Genomic DNA, 26574 nt, shown 5'->3' with positions numbered 1-26574 from the left:
AAGAAAGCATACTGAGCATACTGTATAAGAGGAATGCTTAAATAGAAATCACATATAGCTATGGTTATATATATATATATGGTTATATATATATATGTTTATATATATATATATATATATATATATATTTACTATTGAAGTATTAAATTCTTCTTTCTCTCTCTCTCTCAAAAAAAGGCGATCATGAAATATGTATAACCTATTTTTTCTTTTCTCATAATCCTTAAAGCAATCTGTCCACATGCCCTTTATTGTCTTATTAAGATGCTGAGTTTAGCACCAGGCTTTCTAGAAGCATTAGATCAGCTTTTAGAGAAAATGTACCAGGATATAAGTACAGAAGAAAAGCTGACTTTGATCATGCTTTATTCTTGGGATACCTCATCTCAAAAGTAAAATGAGACCAGGTGAAGATTAGTCCCTCTATCATTAACACTCTCTGTGTTTATTAAACTATCTCTGAATTAACCATGCAACTAATAAATATAATGAAATTATTTTTTACGTAGTCACCTTCAAGTGGAAGTAAGGACCATATACACGTCCTCTGTGGTAAAAATAAAGATAAAATTTGATAAAGTTCAGAAAATGTTTCTCACCAGAACTTCTCACTCTTCTCAACATACTTGAACGCTAAGTAATGAATACAGAACAATTGCAAAGCTGTTTTTCTTGTGAGTGTCACAAGTTTAGTGTGCTCATATTTTGCTCAGGGAAGGGTTTCTTCTTTCAATCTGTTGTTGCTTTTCTTCTTTTCTGGATTTCTGCTGATTGGTTTGTTTGGTAACTGTGAACTGCATACCACAAAGCAGTCTTCTCTCTCTAGAGAAATCCTCCCTAGAGTGAATGATTGTATGGCTCTATTCAGAGTCATTCAATCATGCGCTCTAGAGAGAGAAGGCTACTCTGATGTTAAAAGTCATGGAAGAATTGCCAATCTAAAAAGCAAAAGCTAATGTATTTCTTGTCCTATAATAACTGGCAAAGATTTATCTACAAAAGTGAAACAAAGTAAAAAAGATAAATAAACAGCTCAAAAAAACCCAAAAACACCCCAAGATCAATCCATGTTGGAGATGCATTTAATCCTTAGGACATTGAAAAGAATTTGAAAAAAAATTATATCCAACAGCAATTGTGAGTAGTGCTAAAGAACACAGAAGAAGAAATTGCTGCCAGGATTGTGTGAGGGGGCAGAGAAAGTAATAATATGCTTGAAGGAAAACAGGGAAAATGACATATTTCAAACAGCCAGCAGCCAGTGCCAATGCACAGGTTGCTCCTATTGCAACCTACTGGTTGCTCCCAGAGCTGTGTGGTATCAGCTAAGAAGAACAGCATGTAATATAGCCAACAGCCTTAAAGGTCGTTAACTGAAAAGCAAATTGCATATTCTACTGGAAAACCTAGTGATGCTGTATACAATGCAATAACAAATAGGAACCCATATTTCCATAACAAGAAAGGCAGAGGCTGCTTAAGGAGAAAAACAAAGCTGAAGTACACAGTTCTGATGCCAGCATATTGTCATCAAAAAGGAGATATCATAGAATCACACCACAGCCAAATTGCCTTTTTATTTGTTTTCTAATACATGAGAACTAATTCACCAGATCTTGTTACTATTATCTTGATATTGAATAACTCGCTACGCTCCTCTGCTGTATGATACTGTTCTTTCTCCATGTCATCCTCAGGACACAATAATGAAGAAAAATATTAGCGAAGTTTATGAAGTTCTGGTGTGGACGGTCCCCATGATGCCTCAGTTATAATGAGAGGGGAGTCTCAGCTTTATACCAGCCTACTTGTCCTAGACGTCCACAACGTCCTCTTTGCCAGAAAAAAATTATCCCCACAAATTGGTTTGTTGCAGTCATATCCCAGCCCTATCACTCAGGGTTTTGTACTTCTCAAAATCAGGTATGATGTATTTCATTATGCATTCAGCATAACAGTAAATCCAACTGGTAACTAACATATCTCTGGGCAATACTACATAAATTTCTCAGCTCTCTGGTGATTTTTCACTGAAAAGTAAGTGGCGGTTAAGAGAACAAAACAAATGATGTAATTCACACTGACATGAAGTTAATGCAGTATTTCTGCTATTTATTAGACTCCTGGCAAATGCTCTGTCATTTGGCCAGGAAAAAATATCTGCGAGGCAAGATGAAAGGTCTGTGGCCGTTTGACTCCTGAAAATCTTTGCTAAAGAGTTGTATTTCTCTTCTTCAAATACAACATAGATTAGGCTGGGGTTATAATTTGTTTGTTTGCTTGTTTTTGTTTTGTTTTTTTTTTTTTTCTTTTTAATCTATTATATATCATAATATTTCTTGATTAGGAAAATACACGTGAAGACATTACAGTATTGTGATAATTGTGACAATAAAAACATTAGTGAACACAGAAAATCACTTGAAGTACTATTGTGTTTCACTCTTTTATTCTCGTTTGAAATATCCCTCCTGTGCATACTGAACTTCACCTTTTCCCAGGCCATGTCTGCAGCGTTCTTCCAGACAAAGATTGCCAGGATGTCTGACTTTGAAGTTCAGTTTGATTTCCATGAACTGTTTCCAGATTATGGACTAAGAGACTGTCTGAACATCTCACTAGCTCTTCCTATTTCACTTTCCCAGGAATAGCATCATGCTTCTACTTCTAGAAATCTATGAATGTTATGAACCACAAGATTTTTTATGTCAGAAACAATTTCAGTCATAAACCAGATCAATGTGGGGAAAAAAGTAGGTTTACTGTCCATCAGAAATGGAGGGCTCCATAAGCAATGCATCATTCAGTAGGGCTGCTGGCTTTCCATCACATACTTCATGTCACTCGTTCCATCTGTGTGGCTGGCTTTGACATTTCTTAAGAGATTTCTCCAATTAAAATGGATCTGAATGTGTCTGAATGTGTTTGGTATGAGCAATGTGAGAAATATTTCTCAAACTTGTTTTACAGTATCTTCAACAGCATGTAAACCACTAGATGTCTGGATTAAATAGGAGGAAAAAGGGAGAGCTTTCTCAGCTGCTGATTTACAGATTGTTGTTGCTTTATGCTGGATGGAGTGCAAGCAACACTAAAAAGTGGAGAAGGTGACACCTTGGTAAGGAGGTAGCTTGTGAGAAGATAACATCTGTGCTACAAAACATATTACATATGCTGTCTATGGAACAGATTCCTATTTTCCCTTTAAAAAAGAGTGAGGTTGACAGCAGTGAAAAAGGGAGTCACCTCTCTACAGAACATGGACTAGGAAAATGTCTGCTTCAGAATAAAGATTCAGGCCTGTCTGTTCACTTTCTAAGATTTCTATTTCTGTGTTATTTTTATGAGACTTTCTTTTTGCACTTCCTGTATTGCATACATAAGATTTTGGGTTTAAGTTCTTTTAAGTCCGATGAATTACAAATGAATCTCAGAGCTATTTCAATCTCAGATGACTCACTTTTTGTCCAGTTTTTAAATGGTGTAAGATGTTGAGGCTGCTTAGTGCAATAGTTCACTTCCTGGATTAAAAAGAAATGAAGAAAAAATGAGGACAAAATCATAATTGGGTAAACATATGTAATTATAATACTTGATTCTTTTCTAAAAACATTCCTTTATGTATCTGTGTTGCTATACAAACTAAGACATCATAGATAAAAACTTTCATTTAATTCAGCATAACAAAATGAAGGAACAAACTAATTCAGAAGTAGTATAAAGGGTCTGATCTGCTCCATCTTTCCATTGCTTTCAGCAGCAAAGTCCACACTCATATAATTTCTTTTTTACTGACATTGATCTCCCAGATAGTTCATCCCATGTTCCCCCAGAAATTCCAGATCTGTTTTCTTTCCAAAACACTCAAGTTGGATGTGACAGGTATGCTTTGGATGAAGGTGGAATTTGGGTGGAGAAAGATATTGAAAGGTCAAGAGAAGTTTAAGGGGAAAACAGCCTTTCTAAGCACATCAGTATTCATGGAGTTTGGCAATACTGAACTAACCACTGAGGCCTAAAGTTTATATCTCATTTCTGTGGCTAAAACTGAGGAAGTATTTTTGGCATAGTGGATTTAAAGGTGTTCCAGTCTTTCTTTAGAAACTACTTCAAAAACATTAATTAAAACTATTTTGTCTCATTGTATACATGCTGTCCTATAAGCTCAGTCATAAATCTGAAACAGCATTAATTAACCTGTGTTAATACTGATGGCATTACATGGATAGATGGGTAATTTTCATTATGCTTTCTTACCAATTTGTAGTTTCTATTCCTCATTACATTTTAAATGGCAGCCAGCAAACAAGTCCACTCCCACATACTCACTAGTCACCTCGGTGACTAGCATAGCTCAAGAGCTGCAAGATACTTTGACATTTCCCTGGAAAGCAGCAATGTATTTGAAACCTGTCCTTATCTCAGGGTGACTATCATCAGCAGTGCTGAATTTGCATTATGTTTTACAAGTGGGTCACAAAAAAAGGTAGCTGGCAAAGCATTTTATTCTCTCCTTTGAGACATTAGACTGCCTTCCCAATGCTATCCTGGGGTCCAGATTATCCATGTGGATTTGGGAACACAAAGGCCTCACCTTTAACATGATAGAGACAGAGGAGCAGCCAGAGCCATGGAAATTTTCCTTCAGTTCCTAGTAAACAAGTTCAAGCTGAGCAAACACAACATCCTCACTACAAGTGATAACCCAGAAATATCAGGACAATGTCAAGAAGTGAATGATGCTGAAGCTGGCAGAAACTGAATAGAAGATGAACAGTTGGGATATGGACAAAATTCTAAATAAGTACTTTTGTTTATTACCATGAAGTAGTGCAATACTGGGAGAGGCTTCCCAGAAAGACTGTGGAATCTCCATATTTGGAGGTTCCCATCCCATCTCTGACTCTTGATCCATGTTTCTATGAAATTTGCTCACTGTTTCGCAGGACCTTCATGAAGATCTGTTTAATTTCTCTGGAGAATACAGAGAGGTTGCACTAGTGCGGACTGCTGAATACTTCTCCCTTTATAGAGGTCTTCACTGGCTATGACTGCAGGTTAAACTGCCCATATCCAGAAATAGAGAAAACCTGGCCTAGAATTTCAATTTTGAAAATTTCACTTTTGATGCTTCCGCCATAAGCATCAACATGTGAACAACAACAAAGTCTAATTTCTGAGGTATAAGAGAAGTTACTGTGGTCTTAAATCTGTGACTCTTTCTGCATGGATCTAATTTTGCCTTGAGAAGCCTAGCTCTGTGCTGGGCTCAGGGTTTTGGTACTGTGGCACTGATATTTGTTTGAGTTATTATGAGCTTGACAATAGAGATTGTGATTCCTTGGATGACTGAAACTTCACATAGCCAGACAACTAGATTTTTTTTTTTATGTATAGGCATAGCCAATGTTTGGCTTTAAAATAGCCCTTATCAAAATGTAAAATGAAGAACATCTTAACCTTATTAACCCAGACCTGTTTTTAAATGCGAGAGTTGGAGTAGGCAAAGTTTATGTGGGAAGACAACTTGAAAATGCAAGATTCAGTCAAGTAATAATTGAAAAAAAAGATGTCAAGGAGTGATCATTATTTCATACCAACATGTGTATCATTAACCAGCTGCACTAGCAGATAGTATGCCAGCAGCAAACTGTCAAATTAGATAGGACCAATTAAACCTCATTACTTTGTGAGGCATGACTTCCTAAACAGCCACTGTGTAACTGTTTGCAGAAACTTGACAGTTCTTACAACTGAAGCTAAATGAAAACAGGAGACTTGAGTTCTCCTTAATATCAGTTACAGAAATCAACATGGTTTTCTTTTCAAGATGTATAAACGTGATACATCTGATAAGAACAATTTGTGATCTGTGTTTATATTAGAGCTGACAGAAAAAATGTGTTTCTTCAGTAAATGTGCTGAAGAGAAAAATAAAGCAAGTGACCACATTTTAGTGCATTCAGAACTTGAACCTATGCTTATATGCCTATGTATGATTTTAGGCTGCTGTTGTAAAAAAGTTTCTTTTAAGCCAATCATTGGTATTCAAACAGAAGGTTAAATTACAGATACCTGGGATTAATAAGACTTTTATTTAGACAAACTTCCCACTAGTGTGACTGTAGTTTTCAAAGCTGAATTTTTAAAATTACGCTCCTTAACCCACAGCAGGTCTCCTAGTTAAAAACGTGACTTGGCCCTCAGATATCAAGCAACATAGCATTTCTTTCAAGTGTCTGCCAAGCCAAAGTATGAAGTAAAGATGAAAATATTTTTGTTTTGGATCCTTAGATTTAGAGACTTTATTTCCTGTCATTCCAGTGTAACGGACTTCAGCCTCTACAACACCCATCTCCAACACTGGCCAACATAACAATAGAGGAGGCACTACATTCAGGGGAGCTCTACTACATAAATTTTGCTGTTTTTCTCTCAATCCCCACATGCTGTACATGGTCATGAAAGTTTTGGGGGCTTAATGAACAAGATGAGATTGTACCCTTTCTTTACTGAGATTTTAGAGCTGAAGTATTATCTTTGAAGTTTTGCAATGTCAAAAATGCTATGAAAGATGGCTCATCTCTTTATAATAGAATTTATTTTCTCACTGTCCTCTGTTTGGGGTGCTTTTCAGATAGGTAACTATTATGAGAAAACTAAAGTAAATCTTGAGTACGTCTAAAAACTGAGAAATATGAAATGCAGGGCAATCAGGAACTGAACTCCCCTTGTACAATGGTTGACTGATGCATGAATGCTAGTTCTGTCAGGACACAGTAAGAATCTTAGATCTTCCTTCTGGATAATTTGACAAATCCATTGGTAATCTGTAATTTCCATAGCAAGTTTTGGAAATGAATATATTTACCTTCAAATTATGCAAATTATTATATTGAAGGCTCCTGACTTACAGGTCTCAAAATCTATCTGCAATATAAATGAGAATGAAGGCTCTGCCAAACAGGATAACAGAGATAAGGCAAACATTTTGGAGAAAAGAAATGTAGGGAAGATTTTGCCAGGCTGAGCATGGTGTATCTTCTGTACGTCCTCTTTCCTTGCTGAGAGACTGCTGAATTAAGGGATGGAGCTTTCAGACCTTTTAGTCCTGTTCACAGAATCACAGCATGGCTCGGGTTGGAAGGGACCTCACAGATCATGAATCTCCAACCCCCCACCACTCTTTTGGAAAAATCTGACTGCAACCACGTATGCCTTCAGTATATACTCTAGGTATGTTCTTAAACCTAAAATCTCCTCCATAGCTTCCCTGTAGCTACCTGATACTTATATAGGATATAGCATATTAATTCCAATACTATCAGGGTTAGGAACAAATCTTTTTGTGCTTCAGCAAAAATATGCTAACTTTGGGAAACAAGGAAAGTATCTATGTACAGGAACTGGGTGTATATGTTGCTCTCACAAATGTCAAGTATATGGTAGGCCAAGTAGCATCACTGAGAAGGATAGGTGTTCCCCATAGCTCTCTTACCGTGAACCTGGCTGTCAGAGCTTAGTGCTGGGCAGAACTCTACATATCCAAAGGTAGTTTCTATCTCAGGCAGTATATAGAGCAAAGTAGCTGTATTTGGCACAAAATCTCATTTCCAATTAATACTTGCTTAGGCATTGCTTTATGACCCTTATGGAGCATAACACTCCTCTCAATCGACTGGCTTTGTCCCATGGTCTTAGCTCTGATTGGAGTAGAGATGTGTTCACATGAATATGGCAGCCAAGAAAATTAGCTTCATCAGCATTTAGCTTTATCCTTTTAGATTATCTGTATTTGAGGCCATGTAATGTTTAACAGAGGAAAACAGCAGCGTGAGTAAAGCTACAAGAAAGAGCACAATCCATGCAAGAGCAAGAGCTTCTGAATGCAATGTAAGTACCCAGATTTCTTTACTTTAAAGACTTTGATGCAGCTATATGACATTTAGCTAGTGAGTCATGAAGCACATCTACTTTCAAAGGTGAAACTTGGTTTCTAAGCACTCAAATGACAGCAGAATTTAATTTCCAAGAAATACTGAATAGCAAATTGTGGAGATACATTACAGCAGGTCTACAAGAATAACTCTGCTCTGAATATTTATCCAAAACACCTCTTTCAAATCTAGAAGAAATCATCTTACTTAAGGAGAGGAAAAATATTCTGACTTTCCAACAGTCATTCTGTTTTGATGTCATTACTGAGGTTCTCTAAAGTTTCTGATGTGAAAGCCAAAGGTCCGAGGTAAATGAGGTGTCTTATTTACACCAGTGTGGTGTAAATAATAAGTAGGATATATAAACTTAGGTTTGCTGAGAGGAGGGTTCCCTAGTCATACAAATTTTAGACAGACAGGATAGGCCATGCCTACTCTGGTGGCCTCACCATCTATTACTGTTGTGGGGTTGGAAAAATAGAGGAACCCATCTGGAAGACATGCATTAGTTGAGTGATGCTTTAAAATAAAGCAATGTATTCTGATCTAATCAGATGTTAAAGCAGGAAAATGTTCTTAGTGCGCTTGTGATTACTCACTTTGTGTGTCAAAATGAATCAGGAATGAGAAAGATGATGTTTTGACTATTGTAAATCTTTATTGTTTTCCACTGACATAGCTCTTTCATTTGACGTAAACCTCTTACAATCACAAATATCATATCTCATATGAGAGCTCTTAGAGGTAAACACACAAGACGTCAGAGTTGTTTCTGATGTGTCACCACATCATAAAATGGATCTACAGTGAGATGAAAAAAAAGCAATAAACCTTTTAATTTACTCTCTCCCTCTGAATCATGTTTTCCTTTAATAATCACATGCGACTCTATTGACAAGCACCCAGTAACAAGGGACTTGTGTAGCTGGAGGAAAGCAGAACTGAAGCGGGCAGTAATTGATATGAATTACATCTGAGATCAAAGCAGGAGTGTTTCAAAACTGTGTCATAATAAAGGAGCAGGCCAGGAGATTAACAGTGTTAGTAACTTCTGTAGGCAGCAGCAGATATAAATAAAAGATGAGATGTTCACATGCCATTCTCCAGAGTCCAACACAATTTATTTTTGTCCACACTGTAGTTGAAAAGTATGATGAAGGCCATCCTCCTGCTATACTTGCTGTTGGCCATCCTTTACCCTGCAGTCCCCAGCATGAGACAGACTGACCATCACAATGAAGAGCCCAAGGTAACTCACCTCCATGAGCAGCATCCTCATGAGGAAGATTCTCTTGCTTTCTGCCAGCATATAATACCCAGCAACACAGACTTTGCCTTCAGGTTTTACAGGCAAGCAACTGTCCAAGCACCTGGCAAGAATATTTTCTTCTCCCCAGTCAGTGTCTCTGCTGCCTTTGCCCTGCTGGCCCTCGGCTCCAGAGCCACAACCCAGGCTCAGCTGCTGGAGGGGCTGGCCTTTAATCTCACCAACAACAGGGAGGAGGAGATACACCATGGCTTTCATCATCTCCTTCTCTTGCTGAACCGTCCTGGCAGCCAGGTGGAGCTGAGCATGGGAAATACCTTGTTTATGGACAAACACCTGAAGCCACTGACAGCATTTCTGAAGGACATAAAAAAACTGTACAAAGCAGAAATTATTTCTAGTAACATTCAGAATTCTACTGAGGCTAAAAAAGAGATCAATGATCATATAAAAAACAAAACCCATGGGAAGATAAATCATATACTGAAAGACCTCAATCCAAACTCTTTAATGGTACTTGTTAACTATATTTATTTCAAAGGTAAGTTGAGTCATACAAATCTTACTGCAATATTCAAGTTTGCCTTGGACTGGAAAAAAATCCCAGACTATTTCTCAATTGTTTTTAAAAGAAGGACAGTGTTAAAACTATAAGAAACATTGCAAGTTCTCATGCTTTGAAACCTCTTAATACATCTATAGTTTTCTGGCGTATTTTTAGGTTTATAAGCACAAAAATTCACTTATTTGCAAACTTCAGGTTTTATGGACTTTCCAGAGCGCAGCAAATTCATGCATTTGTGGATTTTTCTATCAGACTTTTGTTTTATAGCAAAAATTGTTCTGCCGTATGTATATATCCTATATGAAGAAACAAAATAAATTCCAAAGATTATAAAAAATGACAAAACTTTAATTTACCTACAATCCAGGCTTCTTAAATGGGTACATATCTATGGAGTTGGGCTCTAAGTATTCCACAGTCAGTCATTACATTGCATATATACACCAGCAGGTACTTCAGAATGTGCTGCTTTAGCATCGATGAACTTCGTAAAGGTAATGTCCATTTGTAGCAGTGTGCAGGACATACATTGAATTATCCACCCAGGAAGTTGGTAATAGGTGGAAATAGAACAGGATTCAGTAAAATAGCTTTCACTTCAGGTACTCTATTAAATCTAGGTACCGTAGTCAGAAGGTACATTCCTTATGGTGGGACAGGAAAGAGTTCGAACTTATAAAGTAGTTAAAGTACTTCAGTGTTTATATTCTACTACTTATTTTTCAATTTTATTTTGTTTCTGTTCAATATTTAAAAAACAAGCGCACTTAGTTCTGAAATGACAAACTGTCATCTGTTTGTATTTGTTCAGCAAATGACTTAATACAAGTAGAATACCATTAAAAAATCATTTGAATAAGGATGGAAGGTTAAAGGTTTAGAAGCTCCGTTCCACTTACTGTAATGAAGTTATTATCAAACCCAAAAGTTCAGGTTGTTCTTTCATTGAATTTTTTCCTTAGTGCTACCAGATGAGGAACAGATGAGAAAGAATAGAAGGAACTTAACATGCCACTTTTAAAAAGGCAGTCATCTGCTGTGGAACTTGCTTAACAAGCAAAGTGGTTGCAAATAAACTCGCTGGATCCTGGCTAGGCACTTCTTTTTCGTCAAATTTTTCCTCTTCTTCAAATAAATTTAAGATAACATCATGAAGTTATCTCATTTGATTTATCTGACTTGCAACACCTTTCTGAAGTTTAATCTTGGATATTCGTTACTTGAACATATTAGAGCAGTGATGATATGGACCTTGAATAAATTTTGAATTCCTCTAATCTTCAGTTATGAGCATAAATTTTTAGATGTGGATGTATTTGGTGCAAATTGGACTAGATTATACTTATATATCCTCCTTAAAATAAGCATGCAACTGTGTTCTTTTTCTTTTACTTTTAAGCCTACTGGGAAAATCCTTTCAATATGAAGGGGACTCACACGGATTATTTCTATGTGAATGCAAAGACCTTGGTTGAAGTGAAGATGATGGTTCGAGATAGCTTTTATGACATATATTCTGACAAGAAACTGTCATGCAAGGTGGTGAGGATTCCTTACAAGGGAAATGTTTCAGCATTGTTCATTCTGCCCAATGAAGGAAAAATGAAATGGCTGGAAGATGGTCTGATGAAAGACACGCTGTCTAAATGGGAAAAATCACTTGAAAGACGGTAAATTCTAATTTGATGCTTTGCAGTAGTCAGAACCTGAGGTCTAAACACTGTAGTCAATTTTTAGAGTTATAAGGTTTTGTTTTTCATTCGAGGTTTAAGTAATGGAACTGGCATAAATGAACAGACTAAACAATTTGATTTGACATTCAGCAGCAATTTGAAGTAGCACTGCTTTGTCATGAGGGAAAAAATTTGTGAGCTGGGAAACAGCTTCTCTTTCTGTACACTTTTTAGTTGATCTTCAGTATCTTCATTTTTTTTCTCAAATATAATACGTTAACAGTGGTACTACTGTGACATAGAAACTTGATCCCGTAGAGAGAACGGGGTATGATTTAAGAAAAATAAATAAATCTTGAGGACTAGCAAATGAATGCAAATGTACCCACAAAGGTGCTAGCACTACCACTGCTCAAGGGGTGATTGTAAGACTGGAAACAAGCTCTATGTCTTCCTCATATTACATTTTCCCATCATCCTGACCATTGTCTTCCCACCTTTTTGCTCTCATTTTTTCTATATTTGAAGACTAACATTTTAGCACAGAATTACCAGCAAGTTGGGAGACTTCAAGTTGTACCTTGATCGTAATAACCACCATAAATCTCTTTTAAATTAATAGGAGGATGGAAGTGCATATTCCAAAAGTATCCATTTCTGGCACCTATGACTTAAAGAAGATATTCATGAACCTGGGTGTAATAGATGTGTTTTCTGACCAGGCTAATCTGTCTGGAATCACAGGAAAGTCTGATCTGAAGGTTTCAAGAGTAAGTTGGTCAACAGAAAAGTCTGTCAATTCGTCAATTGCCTTAATTTAAGCTATGTTCCAGAATAATTCTTAGTCCTGAGAATGATTGATAACAGTGAATTTGAACATTTTATCTTTTAGAGCAACTTTAAATTCTTTCAGACTTGTTCAGGATCTGAAAATAAAAATACTGCCTTCCTTCCGGCACCCTGAAGTTGTGGCAAAGGCTGGGAGGCTTATATAAATTTTTCCAGGAACAAAATATTTTCAGCATGCAAGAGGAGACACCATCTTTTGGAGCTGCATTGCATGAGCATGTCTAGTATGAAAAGTGGCACCTTTTCTTTAATGCATGCATGTGATTCTATAATTTTAAAGAACTTTCAAACTATTTCCGTGGAAGGCACTGGCAAGTGCTAATCACATAAGAGGGACCAAGTTACAGGAAAGCCTCCTGTTTCCTGGGAAGAACAGATAATACAGAGATAAATTAACACTCTTATGGGCATTGCAAAAGCAGTAACTATAACATTATAATACCTTGGTTTAATGAAACAAATGTTGAAAATGCAAAAAAAAATTTTGTATGGATATTTATTTTCTACTGACAAAAGTTTAATCCATGAGGCATTAAATATACAGACAGAACAGCTCTGAAATTTTACTTTTTTTCCTTCTGAAATAGTAATTCCTGCTCTGAATTCAAGTGTTCTGCCCTGATACATATGGTGAGAAATACTGAGTGGAACAAACTCATGGAGACAACATTGCTAGAACACTTACCATGGACTAAATTTCCTTCTTCTTAGTTTGTTTACCAGTTTACCAGTTTACCAGTCATTTCTTTGAAAGACAGGAGGTGAATTAACTTTGTGCCAGTTTTAGTCATTCCACTCCCATACTGTGTGTACAGTAATGCTTGCTGTGTTTCCTTGTAGGCTATTCACAAGGCTCTGCTGAACATTCACGAGAATGGCACAGAGGCTGCAGCAGTCACTGGCACAGAGTTTGCTCCTCATTCTGTTCCTCCTGTTATAAAGTTCAACCGTCCATTTTTGCTGTTGATTGTTGATCAATACACTCAAAGTATCCTCTTCATAGGAAAAATTGTAAACCCACTGAAAAATGATTGATCAATGGCAAGTCTTATTGATTTGATTTGCATGTATGCATTAATAGTCTGATGTAATTAAAATTATATCAAATCTTTTAGCAATCATTTTATTTTTTCTAAAAATAATTAAGACAGGAATGTAGTCATTCTTAAAATCACCATCCTTGCTCTCTCCAGTAGAAAACAACTACCATGACTTATGAAGCAGTGTATACATCAGTCTTCTAATGACTAATACATGCTATCATTGAAAAATAAGGTAAGTATCCAGCTGAGAGAAGCAGTTTAAAACCTATTCAGTATGTAATGAATGAAAAAGCAGGCTGTTACTGAGTAGTGAATAGGAAACTAGGAAAATCCTGTTGTTTTCTCCAGCTGCCTGTAGTACTTACCAGGTCCTGGTCCTGGAGAGGTGATGTGGAAATTTAGAATATAAATGCAGTCCACCTAGGGATATCTTAGGTTTTCTCTTCCACGTGGATCTTATTGATGGGAAAAGGTCATGTATTTGCATGAGAAAATGATTGCTTGGCACTCTGAGGATGTCTGTACAAATCTGACATCTCCTTATGCACCCTGATGGATCCAAGGTAGTGTCAAAATTCAGAGTCAAATCTTGGCACTTGTGAGGGGCTGGAGCACCAAGAAAAGAAACACGTGCTAACAAACACGGCCAGACTTTTGTGATATCAGCCTGACTCCATCTCTGTTCCACCCTTTGGATTCAGCAACAGCAGCTATTTGAGAAGTGTTAAATACAGTTATCTTTCTCAGTGTACTGTTCCTCATTGTCTTAAAGTTTTACTCTACTGATCATGAAGGCAATTTGAAATTAGAACAAGTTCCTCTGTGGAACCTGACCTTTGTAAGGCAACTGCTACCCATCACACCAATCTTCGTAATCAGAGCATTTGACTTAGTTACAGGATATTCAAGAATATTCATGTTTGCAATCCTCCCTTGCATGAAGACAGAAAATCCTATGTCTCCAACATTCTAATTAAGCTGAAACTGCAAGAGAAGAGTTAGCATTAGATCTGGAATGCTGTTAAGGATATTTTCCTGGAGGATAGAAATCCATGTCTGCTCCTCCCTGAGCGGCGGATGGCTTAATGTTGAGTTTGCCAAATAAATCCTGATGAACACTACAAAGAGTGCTGGTGAATGGATGGTGGATGAAGCAATGGCAATCTGAAATATTGGTATGGGCTTCTAGGAAAAAGGAGACATAACTTCAAATTATAGGGTGGGAGGATAGTGATCATTTTCTTCCAGACACTGGAAGGACAAGTTTTTTGCCATGTTCTCAGTTAGAGCATTCATAGCCTGTGGTATGAATGCCCAGAGCTGCCAGCCTTGTGTTGTGTTCTTCAAGTTTACCTTTAAGGCAGTGAACACTTGACAAGCATGTAATGGAAGCAGTGACTAAAACAGATACTCAAAAAATATTACTTGTCATGCCATATAGCTTTAAACCTCTGGTTCATCAAGAAATAATAGTTCAGAAAAGAAAGGTTATGAATATCTGGAAGAAATAAAATGGACACTGAGATTTATTACTATCCCAGAGTTTTTACCTATGTTTGTAAATAAAATGCTCCAAAATACCTACTCTAGTCCTGAGTTTGATTGCCTCAACACAGCTCATTTCCATGTTGCTTAACTCTGACCCTATAAGACACAAGGGCTGTTTACTGGAAATAACATTTGGTTTACGTGAAATCTCCCAAAAATGCCCATGATATGTCTGGAAAGATTGCAGCTGGCATGAACAATACCTGCATCAGGAACTGTGTCAAATATGCAAGAAAATGAGTGGTTGTAGGTTGATGGTCAGGCCTGTGCTCCAGAATTACCTGATATAATGAAGCCAGATGACAAACAGGAATGTGTACCCTCCTCTGTTATTAAGCCCTATAAGCTCCTGCCCAGCATGTGATGTTTCTCTGAATGCTGCTTAGTCTCTGGCCAAACTGAAAGGCCTTCACCAGCTACTTGCCGAAAATGAGGTGGCCAGGGACTGTTTTTCCATCTTTGGAACAAACAATCAGTTCGGAAAAGCTCTCTGAAACAAATGCAAGCCAAAAACTGTAAAACTACCATGCATTTGCTATAGATGTATCTTGGTGCTTTCTTCTGACCAGTGCTTTGAGTCTGCTGCCACATTAAATTCAAGGATATTTTCAAAACGCTTCAAAAGCGGTGAAAAGGACCTCAAAAATCATCTAGTTTCAACCCATGGCAGGATCACTACCCACTAGACCAGGCTAGTCAGGGCCACATCCAGTCTGGCATTTTGCAGGGATGGAGATACGATCACCTGAAGTGAAATTTTTGTTATGTGAAATAGAATCACACTCTGGTAATAAAATAACCTTATTTCATTCTAGGATTCTACACAGTAGAAAATAATGGTGTTATTTGATCTTCTTTGTGTGACTTATGTCTAGCAAACTATGAGTTCATGTGAGATTTTAGTTCTGAGATTCCTACTGACTTAGTAAAAGAGGGAGTGCGCAAAGCAGAAGAGCCCTGCTTTCTATTCTCAGTTCTGTCACTAACTTTCTCCTTGGCCTTCAGCTTTCTTTTTCCTTCTGTCAGTCACGTTGTTTTGCAATTGAAGACAGCAACATTTTCCTTACCCAATAAGTCTGAATATTTGTAAGACATACAGAGTTTATAGTTATAGTGCCCTTCATAGAAATAAATAAAAATACATAGATGAACTGATTTTTATTCTAGCTGCAGCAATTTTGCAATGATGCCAATCTCTTGATTTTAATTGAGATATATATGTCAACGGGGTTATGTATATGAGCCTTTGCAGCCAGATCTTAAGTGGTATATTTTTATAAGACAACAAGAAATGCCTACATGAAGAATTATCTCATGAAGTTCACATTTCTCTTGCTCTTCCTTATCATCTTGCTCGTGTTTTTCTTCCACACACAAAAATCTTCTATCTTGAAAAACTTAGAAGTATGACACTGGTACACCATAATCTGAAGACCAAGCAAGGAGTGGACTAGCTTAATGATTGATCATAAAACTGCTTTTGTAAGGAGGAACCAAATGCATCGTGTAACTCAGCAGTTACTGGCAAGCAGCATGAAAAGAGATAAATTATTCCTTAGTTCCTTGCACATAGACCATTATCAGGCCATTTGGAAAGCACTTTTTTCAGTCCTTCGTAAGACTTCCCTGGCTCCTGGAGCAGGAGAAGTTCCTCCATCCCAGCCACTGCTTACCTAGGAGCACTAGGGGCTTTGCCCATCTCTTTCCTGTAAAACTCCATGCAGGATTCCCAGCTTAGTCTCTTGTTTCTTGGTGACATCCATTCTAGGTAGAGGGTTTTCAGTGCAGCCATTTGCAACAGTGCTCAGAAAAAAACAAAGAAAAAAAACAAAAAAGCTTTATTTTCCCTGGGATAGCATAAGTGCTGCAATCTAATAGGTATCCATGTGGGGTGATTCCCTCTTATTTTCTATTACATTTGACAGGAGAGAATCATGTTTTCCAAGGTATCTAATTGTGATACATACTTAGCAAAGGACTGAGCACAGCTACCTAACTGCCATCATGGAGAAACTGAAACTCCATTTTCTTATTTTGATAACTTTTCAAGCCATGTTGTTATTTTTCTTCTCATTCACTATTTCAATAATGTCCAAAATACTCATCAACAACCTCTCAAAAAACTAACCACTACTTCTCTTGACAAGCAGTTAAGTAACAATTTAGTGATGACTTTGAAGAATGCTACGAGGGCTGCTCTGAAAGTAATGCCTCCTATTTTGTTAGCCTGCTCTGAAAGTAATGCCTCCTATTTTATTATGTTAGCCCATGGTGCTAGAGGCAATACATGTTCTAAATATATGTTCTCAATAACATTCCATTACATGTTGTTGCCATGTGACAGATTGCAGTAGAGAGGCAAGCTGGCACAATGGCATCTTACATGGAAGTGCATATAAAGCAAAGGTATGTCACTGAATTCCTCCAGCTAGAAAAAGTACACCTACTGACATTCATCAACACTTGCTGAATGTTTCTGGAGGGGTGAGCACAGCAAGGCAAAGAGTGGTACATTTCAGCAGTGGTGATAGCTGTGTGAAAGATAAGACATGTTTCAGGCATACATGCACAGCTGTCACACCATGGAATGGACAGCATCTCAATCAGCTCACTCACACAAATCAGTTCATGGTGGTGACTATTGCAAAAAATAGCATTTTGTATCTGAGAATTTGCTCTGTCAAACAGCGTTATTGAGCAATTTGTAGTCATTTTTTTCCCATGGAAAGAAATAAAAGACATTAGTTTTGGAGCAACTTACGTAGTTAGAGTATATTTACAATGTCCCCTGCAACATGCAGAGCAGTGTGGAGGTACTGAGCTGTTCCTGACCAAGCTTGTTGCTGCTTCATGTAGCTGATTAGATGATATCCTTCTGTCAGGATATCCCATGCAGAGAGTCAGTAGAACAAACTAATCTATTTACAACCAGACATCACTCAGGACCTATCTTAGATTTCCAGTTCAACTACTGTGTGGATTTCAAAAGCCCAAGGTAGTGTGCTATGCTACACTATCTTGCAAAATTCTTTTGCCCACAGATTTGTTTAAATGCAAGAGTAGTATGAACCTTGCTCTTTACACTCTGAGCCATAGATGTTGGCATCATTTCATTTACATGTTGAAAAACAGGGTTACAATGTTTGATGTCTAGGAAAAAAGTTTGCTTAACAATTTCTTTGCTTAACAAATAAATATTATTTGCTTTGATTAATATTTACCAGTGAACATTAGCTTAATATTACTGAGCAAGACGGAGAATAGGGAAGTAGCACTGTGAATGAGAGGTCCAGCAGACTCTTTTTAAACTACACTGTAAGTACTATATTATACTTCCTTAGAAGAATTTGAATTCATATTTTCTATGATCTCTGCAATTTAATACATGGTATTTAATTATGAGATGGTTTTATTTAGTATAAGTAGTTGGAAATTTATCTTCTGGAAGCATGATCTATACACTGAAAGCAGTCAGTGATGCAGCTCTTAGATACTACGTCAGAATGACAGGGAGATGAGGTCGAAAGTGAATATTAGCTGCCATTGACACCAAGGTGAAACAGCAAAACCTGCCTGTACTACTCCTACTTCCAGAGGAGTAAATTCACTTGCAACTCAATGTCCTAGATTCTCTAGGCTGATGCAGGACTAGTTCAGGAGGTGAGAGTAACATAACCGATACCACAAGCATTCTCAAACACTACAGAGAGTTAAGTGGCACTGGGGTTGATGCTAGTCTGTCTCAGACACAGATTTCTAGAGTTATATAAAGAGTATTTACAGGATCAAAGTGGATTAGTTTCATTTAGATTTTACTTTTTTTTTTTTTTAAACTATAGTTTAATCTGTCATTTTAGACAAACTGAGCACAATTCCCACACTCAGCATTTACACATCTTAGATCTCAAGTGTTTCATAAAGGGCAGCCACATAAGAGGAAACCCAGATTTAATAACTGCCCATGAAATGTTTGATATAGGACCCAAACCTGGCTTCAGACACAACCCAAGGCAAATCATGGAGCAGATTCACACACTGTATTATGCAGTTGCTCTGAACAGTATCATCACCTCTGTTTTCCTTCAGTACGCTATCTCCTTGTTTTCAAGATTTGTGATTGAGATAACTTATATGAGATGTTCTATGGAGAACATACTTCCCATATCTCCTGAAAAGAGAAGAGAAACTGCAGGGTTATATATAATTTGTTTGTATTAGTTTAAGGAAGAGGAAAGGTCATCCAATTACCCAAATACATACACAGCAAGGCTGCATTTGAGCTATTCAGGAAGCTTCTTCTCTAGCTTTTCCTAAACTCTTGGGTGTTCGATTTTGCAGCCTTATGAATATTTTGAGTGCAATGAAGAGACATAATAAAGTTTCTTGCTTTATTCTTATTTTACTGAGAGATGTAAGATAATATTTGAAATGACACAGTTCTTGAGTTCAGAGCTGCCGCACCAGAGGCAGAAAGACAGTTTAAATGGTGAAGCATCAGATGGATTCTCTTCTACTATAAGTGATGTTTTCTCTGTATTACTGCAGTGCATGAAAACCCCTGTCATCACAAGATCATGGCTTCTATACACTGCCAAAGTGCTTACTGAATGTATAGGAACAATATGTGAATTCAGTTGTGCACACAAATACCTTTAGAAATACAATAATGCCGTACTGGTCAGGCACAAGGACAATTCCAGATCAAATACCTCACAAAAACCTACACAGAATCAATTCCTCCCTAGTGGTGTCATGTTAGTATCTTGGTTGGAAATAAATAGAACAGACCAGAAATGGACTAGCCATGAGACCCAATGGAAAGCAGAGTAGAAATTCTAAACACTGGCATATGAAAATCAGTATTTCAAATACAAAAAAAAATTGTTTTTATGCAGGAAAGATAACATTTTCTACAAGATAATTTCTCCTTTCTCAACAGAATACTTCAGGAGGAAAATGAAGTCTGCACTGTATTTGTGTTTGCTTCTTGTTGGACTTCAAGTCCAGGCTCTTCCTAAACCCAACCAAAGCAACAAACATAAACATAAGAAAGAGAAACCTCATTCCCTAGGAGAGCATTTGCATGTGGAACGTGAAAACTCAGCTCACGTGAAGATAGCCCCCAGCAATGCTGAATTTGCATTTAGGTTTTATAAGCAGGTCACAGAAGAGGGAGGTAACAAGAACATTTTCTTCTCTCCCTTGAGCCTTTCTACTGCCTTTGCAATGCTCTCCCTGGGGGCCAGATCAAACACACTCAACCAGCTGCACAAATGCCTCACCTTCAACCTGACAGAGATGGAAGAGCAGGAGATCCATGAGGGCTTCCAGCATCTCCTCCAGCTGCTGAATGACTCTCACAGAGAGATTCAATTGAACATGGGCAATACTCTGTTCATAGATGAGAGACTGAAACTGCAAAAAAAATTTTTGGATGATGTCACAAATTTTTATTATTCAGAAGCTGTTTCTATGGATTTCCAAAATTCTGAACATGCTAGAGAGGAAATCAATAACTATATAAAAGCAAAGACCCATGGTAAATTTGTAGACTTACTGGACAATCTTGATGAAGATGTTATGATGATTCTGACTAACTACGTTTACTTTAAAGGTGAGTTAAAAACATTTGTTAAGGTTATAAAAGTAGGCTCCAGAAGTCTGATCCAAACTCAAGAATCAAAGTTTTTTCCCATGGTGAACCTACACTACCATCCAATTTATCTTTCTTCTTTTCAATTAATTTTCAATTAATATCTTTCTTCTTTTAAATGATATAAGGAAATACTTGAAAGCCAGTTATAAAGAATCATCTTTTATGAGTAAAAAATAAAAAGGAAAAATAGAATAGAAGTACCAATCAATAGTATATAATCTCAAATTAGGCTCAGAGCTGAAAGTATTTAAAAAGGATGAGCTTGGGAGCTTATGATCATTTTTTGAGAGGCACAGCTTTTTGGCTGTGCAGGATACAGTCAAAATAAAACATGAATAAGACATAATAAAGGAGTAAGTCCAGAGAACGCATAAGGTGAGTCTATAGAAGTTTCACCACTGACTTAGCAGATGAAGGCTCAGAGCTTCTCCTCAACCTGTATTTTCCTTGTGTGATTTTTATTCAGATGATTGAAATGATTCAAAGCTCCTCTCTATTGCCAGGGTACAAGAATCCTTAAACTGAGATAGGCTTGTAATTGAATTTACCATTCAAATACACTATCCTGAGCATCAACTATTGTGTTATGCACATACTTGCCATTTTTTCAGCTTATTCAGCTCTATTCTCATTCTTTTGTCAAAAGGTTACTGGGAAGAACCTTTTGAAAGTTACGACACCAGAGACGATTACTTCTTTGTGGATGCAGAGCATTCTGTTAAGGTTAAAATGATGTTTAAAAATACATACTATAATATCCATAGGGATGAGAAGCTGTCTTGCTGGATAGTAGAAATACCATACACAGGAAATGCTGCTGCCCTTTTTGTTCTGCCTGATGAAGGGAGTATGAACCAGGTAGAAGATGCTCTGCTACAAGATACAGTGTCTACTTGGAGCCAATCACTTGAAGGAAGGTAATCCTTTGACTTCTTTTGACTGCCATTTTTTTTTAAGCACTAAAAAGGCCATAAATACTCATGCAGGCAAGGTAAATCATAGGATGCCACAAAAAGCTGATAAACTCAACTCTGAGGAACAAGCGCTGCACAGTTCCTTCACCTCAAAGGAAGCATCAGGAGATTTTGTTCACTGGGGAACCTTCTCCTCAGCTTCTCCAGCAACAGCAGTGGGAATGCTGCAAACTGCGGGGATTCTGTGCTTGCAAACTCAGCCCTCGGAAACACATCCAGACTAGGGAGGATCCAATTGAAAGAAAATGAAATTTCTTCTCCAGTCTGGATGACCACTGATCAGTCTGTGGGTGGTAGGACTGGTACCTCAATTTCTCCTTCACTAAAATGGTATATATTTAGGCTTTAGAAAGCCAGGACTATGATTCACAGATGGCTGGGATAGATTCACATCACTTGTATCAGCTCTTGTATTGAAGGATCTTGCAATTATAAATTCTCTCTCTCTTTTTTTTTTTTTTTAAAAAAAAAAAAGAAGCGTCGACCTGTATCTTCCAAAATTGTCCATCACTGGCTCCTATGATGTCAAGAGATTGTTTTTGAAAATGGGTGTGACGGACATGTTCAGTAATGATGCTGATTTCTCTGGAGTTGCAAAAAATACCCTCTTGAAAGTTTCCAGGGTAAGTATGTCAGCAGGGCTGGTGATCAAGAAATTTGCCTGCCCTCATTATATTATGGTTTTATCTTAAAAAATAGGCTGTTCCCATTTCTAGATTTCAACAATGGCTCACTGACAGCAGTACAAGAAGTTTAGGGGTTAGATGGCTGATGTTCATTTCAGTTAGCAAGAAATTGTTTCCTACATAATTATCCCACAGTCTCACTTTAAAACTCCTGACAATGAGAAAATAACTGGAAAGGATAATGGGAACAATTTCACAAAAGTCTTGTGTAAATAATTAATACTGGAATCAAAGTTATTACAGTAATTTGGGAATGATCATTCTTATTCCATAGAGCCTTTCTTACTGTATTAGCTGAGCACCTCAGAATTGGTTTGTCACTAATGTGTCAACAGAAAAAAAAATAAAATTTTGTATACATAAATTGATGCAAAATGAAAACATTCCTCCTTGGTGTTAAATATTACGGAAAAGATCTTACTCAAAGAAACTACTGAACAATAAATGCTCTCCATGCAGCTCAATCTCTATAAGCAGCCAAGTTTGACTCTGACAGAGTGAAAAAGAAATCTTCCTTTTAACTCAGAGCAAACTTTTCTTGTCTTGAAAAGACTGAACAAGAGAATTTTTTCTCACAAATTCTATTCATTTTGTGCTCTATCTTGAAAACTACTGTCTCTCAGTGTTAGAGCAAACCTGTTTGTCACCCGCTGCTTCTCACTGTTCTGTGCCTTGATATTTAATTTTTGTTTCCTTTCCAGGCAATTCACAAGGCCAAATTGAATATTAATGAGAATGGCACAGAGGCTGCTGCAGTGACCATGGTAGAAATGAAGGTTTTCTCTGCAATGTTTAGTCCTCTTGAAATCAAATTCAACAGACCCTTTGTGATGATGATTTTTGACAAAATCACCAACAGTATCCTCTTCATGGGGAAAGTTGTGAACCCAGCTGCCACAGAAGACTAGTCCAGAGCACCTGTACTCCACAACAAAGCAGAGCTTGTACACATCTCAGAGAGTTCTTTGCAAAAAAAATAGGAAAAAAAAAAGGCCAGAATTAATCCCTAATTAAAAATTAAAAAAAAAAAAAGTATATTTTGTATTATATTATTCTTGTCTTTCAATAGACGGCTGGGAAAAATAGAAGCAGGTCACGTTTATGAAATGCCCTAGGATAAACATACAGCAGTGAGATCTTTATAGACATTTCCCTAGCTCATTCAATCAAAGCTGGCATCATGGCCCTTTGCATGCAGATAAACCATCCTCCCAGCTGAAAATTTCCCTGTCTCTCATCTTGTATGTCTAGTCCTCAGCTCAGAAACTTCCTACCAGCACAGATCCTTTGCTTCCATCTCCATTCCTCATTAGTTTCTCTAGAGTAAACGTAAGCTGAATGTCACTGCACAAATGGTCACCCTTAAGGTTCTTTTGCGCATGCAGTAATGCCTGGGCTCCATGAGCGAACTGCATTTACTGGGCCTGCATGGCAAAGCTGTCCTCTGCAAGCACATTGTTTTTGTCCTTCCACATTGTATGTGCAGGAAAAAAAAACTAGAAAAGAAAAGAAAAGAAAAGAAAAAAGCAAAACCAAACAAGTACTGCTAAATTAACTTGCAAAACCTGCTTTCTGAGGTCATCTTCACTTGGGGAAATACAGCTGATGAATGGCAGACCAAATGAATTTCTTGCCACAACAGAATGCCACATCTGACTTCCAGTTTTTCTGGAGCCATCTTTACTCTCACATGGCTTGCTCAAGTCAGTAACTCAAAAACAACTGTAGAAATTTTGACAAGATTTTGTGGTCCAACAATTCCAAAATAATGATGTCTAATTTAAATAGTTGTTGTTTGACTGTAGCTTCTCTTTTCAGCTTTGGTCTTCCATGATTCAGATGTTATTCTCCATCGGCTATCTCCTCTGGGATTACTCCTTTTTTTCCATTAAAAGTTATTCACATCTTCTTCTGGATGCCACAGAGCCAGTCATTCCACAGAATATCTTACTAAAATATCACATTGTTCTTACCCTTCCAAACTGTTTATCTCCATAGGTTACTAGGCCAAATGTAGCTAGCCACCCTCTAATTACGGTTGACAAATAGGAAGATGACTAACAACAATCCTCCCTTCTGAGTGTTCTCTCTAGATATCCATCAGGTTGATCTCTTTACTGACATATGAGGAGGCAAAGGATGATTCTAGAAACACAGTCCTAAGATAACATTACATTCACTAAAAGTAGCGGTGTTTAACAGGGACAGAGAACACATTGGTAGCCCTAATGAATTGCCATGAATTTCAATCTTTTTACTGTGTCCTCTCAATTTCAAGAAATGATAGACATCTACGTACTTCACAAACACAGTAATAATACCTCCACCAAAAACCAATACCTCCAGTCTAAGTTCTGCTTTACAGCTGAGGAGGGACAGGAATAAAAAACTTTATTTGAGAGGAACTTGGGCTTCTAGACATTGCTGGAAGGTATCAGCTTCAAGCAAAGCTGGGTCAGAAATGTTGAATGTGCCTGGATCTGAAAAAATCGTGACAGATAATACGGATGGGAGAAAACAAGAATCTGAGGAATCTGCTTATTTATTATAAGAGGTAATAGAACCTTTCAGATAGGCAAGCACATACCTTATCCCAGTCTTGCTGGCAAAAAAAGAGGAGGTAGTCAGCTTATTCACATAGATCTAAAGGTACACTTAATACCAAATATTGTCTCTACAATCACTCCATTGTCTCTCTACTTTAAAGAAAGGAATACACTGAGGCCTGAAAAATGCTCCAGAGAAAATCTTAGTCAGCTATGCCTGTCTAATTCATTTTTGCTCTCAGGAAAATCAAATCAATTGCTCCAACAGTTTTTGAAGAAGCAAGAAGCAAGACTCCACTCCTGGGGCTAAGCCAAGGATTTCAGCACTGCACAGAGGTGCCAAATTACCACACTCCTTATCCACAACTTCTCATACAGCTGCAGAATCATTGCTCACCTGCTTTAGGGGTGGTAGGGTTTAGGTTAGTGGTCAAATTTTTGAGACATGTTAGAGGAAAGGTAAGAATGAAGGAAAATGGGTAACTGTTCATATTATTTCAATTTCTGCTTTCCCCTCTGAAATTTCTGGATAATGAAAGCCAGACACAACCTAATTATTATTGCTTAATTATAAATACAAGAGATCTGAAATAGGAACCTTTTCAAAATTCATGATTCTCTGCTTATAAGAGTTGTGAGCTTTTCTTATGGAAAATAGTGCAAGTCTACTTGCTGCCCTATTGATTAAAAGCAGATAGTTAAGATGGAAAAAATATTTCAGCTGAGAGAATACTTCCCAGGAATTTTTTCATAACTTCCATGCAGCTGTAAACAAGAAGAGCAACCACCCAAAATTTTCAAAAAACAGTATATGGAGTGAACTAAGGATATGCTGTACACTTGCATTACCACAAGATAATATGTCTCACTTCGTTATACACCAGCAGGCCACCTGCAGATAATTAGGCACAGGGATGCGAATCTTGGTCTTTTATGACTTCTCTTGTTATCTGAAATAATACCATACGTACCACAAACCCTTACCATCCGTAAGAACTGAGATCTGCAAGGGATCTTTACAGTGGTTTACCTCCATTTTGCATATATTTCGACAGGCAGGGCTTTCTGTGTCTTCATTAAGCACCACTCTCCACTACTTTTGGTGTCAAGACCCAGACTTAGGAAATTAACATTACTGAGGTGCTCAGAGACAGCGCAGTTCTTGCCAGAGTCACAGGGATCTTGACCTGGCACTGCCTACAGGGAGTTCTAAGTGGGAATGGAAATTATATGAGCACCACTTATGTTTTCTATTTCCAACAATAAGACCTGACATCCATCAAAAATAAAGGTTATGAGAAGCACTAGGGAATAGTGAAGGCTGCAGACTGGCAAATTTGATCAGCAGCATGCTGCATCTCAAAGTTACTTTCAACTCTGTTGATTTATCTGAAATGCACTTACTGAATTAATAACAACATACAGATGCATAAATAAAAAAGCACAGAAAGGTAAACACGGTTTGCCATTTGCTAAGATATAATTTTTTTTAGATACTGAAAGAGCTTTTAACTTTGGATTTTTTCTGTTCTCAATTTTTCAAGTGCCAATTTTCAGCAAGGTTGCAGTACTCAGTTTACGAGGGTCTCACCTTTAGAAATATTCTGCAAAGAAGGGACTACATTTTTTTACCTGAGGACCTCAGATACAAGTTTGTTAAGAGACTTCCATAAGACCATGGAGGAAGCCAAAGCACCTACATTGCTTGACAGCAGATGGTGAGCTGAACACTGATGGGTGCTGCTCACCCCAATCTGCCTGTTTTGCAGAGCTAAGGAGCACGTGGTGACAGCCTCAGAAGCTGGCACTGCACAGTACAGAACACATCTC

General features: G+C 37.5%; 2 protein-coding genes across 2 annotated transcripts in view; both read left to right on the top strand.

Annotated features, from left to right (window-relative positions):
* LOC306948016 (uncharacterized protein) overlaps positions 1-13326 on the top strand; it is a gene marked incomplete at both ends in the record, with an annotated part of 57082 nt that extends 43756 nt beyond the window's left edge. The window contains 4 exon segments of the mRNA XM_079537476.1: positions 9079-9745; positions 11169-11439; positions 12065-12212; positions 13132-13326. Coding sequence (XP_079393602.1) covers positions 9079-9745; positions 11169-11439; positions 12065-12212; positions 13132-13326 — 1281 coding nt within the window.
* Positions 13327-19823: 6497 nt separating this feature from the next.
* Positions 19824-23106, top strand: LOC306947890 (alpha-1-antitrypsin-like; the record flags this gene model as incomplete). Its single annotated transcript, XM_079537336.1, has 4 exons — positions 19824-20496; positions 21185-21455; positions 21988-22135; positions 22900-23106. Exons 1-4 carry the CDS (start codon positions 19839-19841, stop codon positions 23104-23106), a joined length of 1284 nt encoding a protein of 427 aa, XP_079393462.1. The 5' UTR covers positions 19824-19838.
* Between the last annotated feature and the right edge of the window lie 3468 nt (positions 23107-26574).

Source organism: Tetrao urogallus (assembly GCF_951394365.1).
Source record: "Tetrao urogallus genome assembly, chromosome: 6".
NCBI classification, from domain to species: Eukaryota; Metazoa; Chordata; class Aves; order Galliformes; family Phasianidae; genus Tetrao; species Tetrao urogallus.
This window is presented reverse-complemented; position numbering and strand designations above follow the sequence as displayed.